General features: G+C 40.9%; 1 protein-coding gene across 3 annotated transcripts in view; it reads left to right on the top strand.

Moving 5' to 3' along the window:
- bdnf (brain-derived neurotrophic factor) overlaps positions 1 to 6,829 on the top strand; it is a 32,053-nt gene that overhangs the window by 10,046 nt on the left and 15,178 nt on the right. Inside the window, exon 1 of one of the 3 annotated variants that reach the window (XM_016463443.1) lies at positions 3,336 to 3,467. The exons of 1 other annotated variant lie outside the window; for it this stretch is intronic. In XM_016463443.1, the coding sequence (XP_016318929.1) occupies positions 3,465 to 3,467 (3 nt within the window). In that variant the 5' untranslated portion in view covers positions 3,336 to 3,464. Of the gene's footprint in view, positions 1 to 3,335; positions 3,468 to 4,531; positions 4,589 to 6,829 lie in introns of those variants that run through there. One more of the 3 variants, XM_016463446.1, reaches the window with a different exon arrangement.

Consider the following 6,829-nt stretch of genomic DNA (forward strand, 5'->3'; position numbering starts at 1 on the left):
TCCTTTTCCCCTGTTTATGTGAACAATGCATATTTATGAACACTGAATATGAATGTTACGCATTCTAATGGTTGTCTGTGTCCAAGTTTAATTCATAGCTGAAACAGTAGAGCATGGCACCAGAAAGGAGCTGTGAGAGAGGGGATGAGAGAGAAATTATGTGAAGAAACTATAGATGTCCCTACAGAAGACTGGACACATCCTTCCACCGACACGTGCCCACACCCACTGCCGAGGGTTATTTTTACTGCCAGGTACTGTGTAAGTTGTGACGTGCAAGCCCCATTACTGATATTTATGGAACACAAATTGAAACAGAGAAATGATACGGCATTCCCCGCGGACCCATCCACTCTTAATAGTGGTCGGTAAATGGAGTGAAGAAGGGGACTCAAAAATGCTGACGGTGCAATTCTTCGGCTGCCATACACTTCAGTTCTCATAATGATTTTGGAGACTGAGCGAAGCCCAAATGTAATTAGGCATGACAAACAAGTGAGCTCAGGTGACCCGCATAAAGACAACATTGCATTCAAATAAAACTAGCAAGAGAAAGTATTTTGCATAATGTGACCGTATAGAGTTATAGGATAGACCTTTTTTCTCCAAAAGCCTCTTTTTAAAAATAAGTTTTATTTTCTTGTTAAACCTGAGTTTTGGGGTTTCTACAAGGATGTACAGTATTTCTCACTTCAGGGGATTCCCTTAAATGAGCCATAAAGAACAGAGCTGAGATCTCACACGCCACGCTAATATTTTTTAATATTTTATAATGCTAATGCATCTAAGTAGTCCAGCCACTCTCTTCTGGCTTTTGTCAGCTAAAATGTCTAACTAAAAATATTTTACTGTTATAATGGGGGGGGGGGACTCTTGTGTTGAAATAAAGCTCACAATTTGGACTCAATAAAACCTGATCCCAATAGGACCTAAGATTGTGTATGTGTGTATATTATTAATATAAGATTGTGTAATACAATAGGAAAATATATAGCAATGGTTCAGGTTCTTAAACAAACTACTAAGCTAAAATTAAAGGCGTCGGATGAGAGCCGGAACGGTGGGTGTAGTCTTAGGTAGGAGAAGATGCTGGTGGTCTGACTGTCCTGTAGTTTGAGTTTCTGGGCATCTCTGTTTAGGAGTTACGGGGGAGGGCAGAGGTGGTGCAGAGGGCCGCATGTGAGTCATCCAGGGAGCCTGTGAAAACTGTGGGAGCGTGGAAAGAACGGAGGAGAGGAAAGGAAGACTAGAGTGATGAAGTGATGCAGTTTTGAGAAAGGAGAGGAAGCGATGACATGTTATCTGAGGGAGGTTCTGGATGCTGCATTTAGACATTCAGAAGAGCATCAGTGTGGTGTCCTCAATACTGTCTCTGACCCCTCCACATTTTTATACAATGAGGCTGCATTTTATTCTGTTTAACCACTTCAAGGGCCTTGTCCCTAAGCAACATAGCCCTCCATCCATCTCGACGGTCTTCATTTTAAATACCACAAACTATACTCACCTGCCAGTGTTTTCAACCTTGAGCCATTCGTTCTTTGAAAAATTTCTTCCGTAGCATCCATGCTCATTAATGTGTCCTGACAGCACATTGTTGATCCTCATCTGATCATGGAGAACTAGTACGTGTTAGTCTGCAGTGCACCAAGACCTGCAAGAGCAAAACAAGTCACGCATGGATGAATGTGAGGCAGTAAGCTCAGTAACAGACAAATGTTTAAAAGTGAAAGTAAATAAATAAACCTTTGAAAGAAACACTGATCATATTCTGCATAAGCTATGTAATGTGACCAGAAAAGTGATGTACTGTAAGGGTTTTGTTTCTGATGTAGTAAATAAGCAGTTATCTATATAATCATAACTATTTCAATCCATAAAGACATGGAAAATACATTAAAAGTGAATTTAAAAACCTCCTGAAAAATCAGATCTGAAGAAAAGCTGTCTCTGGTTCCATTATATTTTAAGCAGACTGGCAGGGATGAGAGATGCAGTTGTGTGTAATCAACTTTTTCTTGAAGTAAAGCAAACCCAAGATGACAACAGACAAACACACACAGAGGCAGCCTGTTTGCATTCATTTCCTGATGATATGAGGGGATCAATTGTCAGGTATATGCTATCATATCCCACTACTGACTAACAAGCAAATCAGTTAGATTGTGATTGTTACTGGCAGTAATCCAGGGCCTTGTGTGAATGAATGGATGGATGGATGCATGAATGAATGAACTTGTTGAATCAAAACAGCGACTTGTGAGTTTAAAGGAAACAGTGTGTCAGTGCTAACCAGAAAAGTTTATGTGAGAAAGGGCTCTGTCCACTGAGCTTTTGAACTTGTTCTCGCTTTCTTTCCTCCCAGCTCGTTTACTGTGCGTGTCAGTGTTGCCCAAGCATACTGTTTACTGTTGCTCTGAGTTATAAATACAGTAGCGTTCCATGTCTTTTACAACTCTCCGGCTCGAACGAATCTTGGCTCATATGCGGGTAAATACCACCTATTACTCATGTTACTTTCCAGCACATTTGTAGGACACATCCAAGCATAGCGCCTCGTCACTGCATAACAATTAGATGTCTGAGTGTTCGCGCTCTGATGGAATTTTACTGATAACAGACAACGGTCGTACTTGGATTTCGTGTCTTCCATTTCATTCTTTATGTCAAGATAAAGGCGTACGGAGGAAAATAACGTTGTCATTTCTTTACGTTGACAGCGTGCCTCAAGACTGACGAGGATTCAGCTTTTTTCTTTTCCTATAGTACACATAACGAAGCTCAAATCTGTATTGCACAGATGTAAGTATGGTACTTAAACCCATGTTTTTCCTCTGTTTGGCTTTCAATAGCACAGCTTTGTAGCAGCAGCAACAAGTCTCCCGAGAACTTGGTCCTACTTGGCAGAAAATAATATTGTAAAATGTGATCTTACCTGACTTATCCCTCAGCTGGGAACACAGCCACATTGAAAAATGTCTTGAACTGTACCGGCTTCGCGTAATGTTGACATATCACGCGCAATGCACGCACAGACACACGAAAAAAAGTGCACATTGCTGTCTTGGATGCGCAACTTTTCTTATGGTCATTCATTTTCACTCCGCGTCTCGGGATTGTAGTTGCTACCTAAACTTGACCGCCTTCGCGTCTTTCAATCACGTAAGAGCACTAACGGCTTTTCTCTGAGCGAGGGCACTGCGTAAATCTGTATAGGGTTTTTGGGTAAATCGCGACTGGTTGCTATTTGTCCTGTCGGCACAGTCACCAAGGTGTTAGAGAGTTTAAGCACGCGGATATTGCAAAGGGTTATTAGATTCATAAGTCACCCAAGTGGTGGGCGATCTTCTGAGCACGGCAGAAGTTCTCATATGATGACTTCAAACAAGACACATTACCTACCAGCATCTGTTGGAGTGTGTGGATATTAAGACACTTCTATCTCTAGGACAGCATAGGGGAACATGGTAAGTAGAACGGAAATACTACACTTAAAGGAATAATTACTCCAAACGGCATGGCTTGTGTTTACACTGTAGGGTTGGTATCAAAAGAACAGATTTTGATGTACGACATATACGAGTGCTCTCGTGCTTATGGACGCTAACACTGAAGGCTACTTACACGAGGGTTCAGGTTTGCCAACATAAATGTAAAACTTTGTAATGCTGCGGTTTTCTGTGATTCGTAGGTAGAGAATCAATAAAAAAATCTGAGCAAACCTAACGCAGGCACATAAACAGCCGTAGAGAATATACATTCTAATTGGGTTTGTGCCTTTGTTGCGCTATGTGCTAATCTGCGCTTTGATGCCTGTTGGGCTTTTAAGCTTTTATACTGAATATCATTTTTACAAGTGCTCTCTCTGTAAGTGAAAAAGCAGCATGTGTAGATATGTCCATCTGCCCCGCAGGACAAAAGCAGAGTACCAAGGAGCTATTACTGTGTGATTTGGGGACATGGGTTTCAAGCCATTTGGGGGGACTCCACTTAAGAGGGTTATGAGCGACTTTTCAGATAAGTGATTCTTTTGTTAAGAAAACCACCGGCCAACATGTGATCAAATATTAACAGGACCGGCTTGCCAATGATATATTCACGTGACAAGGCGTGGGGAAGCAATAGAGTAAAGCAATATCAAGTGGCACTTAACGAAAGTATAGATTTTTGCCTCTAAGTAACCTTAGCTGTGCTATGATTTCAGCACTTTGGACAGAGGCACCGGAGTCGTTGAACGCTGCGGACTAACACGGAGTGAGTGGACATCGCCTTTTGTGTTTTGCAGTTCTTTTGCCAACGCTAGGGAATTGTTTCACTTTTTCCTTCTTTTCTTCGCTTTCGGAGGGAGACCGGTGAAAAAACAAAACAAAGAAACAAACGCGAGGAAAAGAACCAGTCGATAGTGGGGCTGCTTACTTGCGCTTGGAGTTTTGTCGCCACTTAGAGCATGTGAAAGTTGCAATGGTAGAGCTGCTGTAGTGTACGCGTACTTTGCAAGCTCCACTTGGTGCACAGCGTTAACTTTGGGAAATGCAAGTGTTGGTCTTGGAGATCTAACCACTGATAGTGGTTGTCAGCTCTTAAAAAGGTAAGACCTGTTTGTTTTATTCTCCACTTAACTAGCAACCCTTCTTGGGCAGATGTTTTACTTCTACATAGAGAAATGGCACCTCTTTACGCATTTTAACTTTGATTAGTGGTTACGGATAGAGAAAATGTTGCGATGTGAGGAAGAGCTTTGGGTAGAGATGGTAGAGAGAAGGCACTTAGTCATGAGGGAAATGTTAAACTTACGTTATCCTTTTACATTTTTCCTCTACTTTACTCGTATGGTTTTACACTATGACTAGAGCAGAAAACCAAACCGTGACAAAGTTGTTTCAATTAGCTACCACAGCTCTGTCACGAATTCATTGAAAATGAATAATGTATTAATTTCTATATCTCACAGTTCACCCGTATAGAGACGTTCATATTTAGCAGTTATTTTACATGTGTTGTTATTTATAGCGCAACGCAAAATAATGTAAGTAAATAGTGCATGTAAGTGCGTAAACAGCTGACTTTCCGTCCTCATCATAATCAACTGCGTGCGGAATTCTTGTTGTCTTAAATGCGCAATTGTCTAGCACACGCTTTTCTTTGCTTGCTGAGTAATGGGTCTTGTCTTTAATAAAATATACGACTCAGCATGAGCTACCTCCTACTTATTGTCTTGCTGAAAACGAAAAGATCCAGATCTATCTATCTATCTATCTATCTCTGTAGCTGTCATTCTCATCATCCTTTCTTATCAACTAAATGTTGTTTTCGTTAGCATGGAGGGATAATTTATTCGTTGAATCGATCCTAAAGTGGTGCAACCAGCCCTATCAATGTAATCGCGTCTGTAGCATCTCCGCACTTCGTCGTCGTGGACATATTGCTAGTGTTTTTACTACGGACCGCTTCTCCGTTTCATTCATCCCGAGATTTCCACTCCTCTCCTCCAGCATCACCTGCTCATCTCGCTCCCCAGCGCACAGGTCTGTCTGTGCACACGCCGAACAGTTGGGAACCACTTAGAGCTAAAAGCTTTCGCCACAGATAACATATCATGTTAAAGTATTATGAATTGCCTCGCCAAAAATAGCCCGATGGTCAAAACATTGTGTGTGTGTTTGTGTGTTCATATCTATATTTCCAGTTAGGGTGAATAAGAATTTGGATAGGCGTGGTCAGATTTTGTTCAGACTGGGTTAGATGGAGCCACCGATAAGATTGCCTGATAAGGAAATGGCTGAGAGGGTGTCACGCGTATTGTGGAGAAAGCTGAAGAAAGGCTGTGCAAGACAGAGGCAAAATTAGGACAGTCAGCGTTTTAAAGGAGACATTCGCTGATGATTTTCTGACTTTTATGCCGACTAAGTTTAGGAATTCGTCTCGGTTGCTGAGAGGGATGAGCGGAGGATATTGGCTACGGTCGCCTTTTTCCCCTTTGTATCCAAGAATCTGATTAAAGGGTGAAGCGATTGAATGACAAACAGACAGACATGAAAGCCCACGGGCGCCTCAGCACTGCGTTAATCAAGAGTCTATCAGGCGGGAGACATTCAGTGTGTCATTTAGCTGCTTTTAAATGATCCTTATGACTGTTTCTCTTTGTCCGGCAGCGTTAGCTCCTCTCAGCACTGCTAAATCGGTAATTTCTCTATTAAACATTTTTTTCCTTATTATAATCGTACGAAACATGTTGTCGAGAAAATCTCTGTTGCCACAGAACAATGTATCGAACATCTGAATTTAAAGTGACATAAATCAAGTAGGACAGCAGCATATGTTTTTGGACAAGTCCGAAAATAATAGCAGCTGGTTTTAGCTATAACTAGATTTTATTATTGCCGTTTTGTCATTGTAATCTTCGTAATGCTCTTGTCATTTTCGGGCAAATGTTATGCACATTATTGTTGACATGCAACAAAACGGTCACGACCGCCGTTTTTATGAGCAAATATTTCATGCATAATTTCAGCTCTGTGTTTTTCAACGAAATAATGCTTATTTTTTATTACAAATAATCCAGTGGTGAATGCCTAAATACTTATGCATCAATATATGAAATATAAAAATATTTTTTAGCTTTGTTTAGAGTCAAATGTTGTTGTTATTAAACGATTATTTGTGTGTGATTTTATTACACCCCTAACGGCTCGGAGTCATGTTTTCATTTATTGAATGCATTTTTTAATTTCTAAACATAAACGTATATATAATATAATTTTAGTTCATAAGACAGGGAGGGATAGAGATGTGGGTTGGTGGTGTGGGTGTGGGCATGCGGGGGGAGGGG

The sequence above is a fragment of the Sinocyclocheilus anshuiensis genome, unplaced genomic scaffold (assembly GCF_001515605.1).
Source record: "Sinocyclocheilus anshuiensis isolate Anshui unplaced genomic scaffold, SAMN03320099.WGS_v1.1 scaffold816, whole genome shotgun sequence".
NCBI lineage: Eukaryota > Metazoa > Chordata > Actinopteri > Cypriniformes > Cyprinidae > Sinocyclocheilus > Sinocyclocheilus anshuiensis.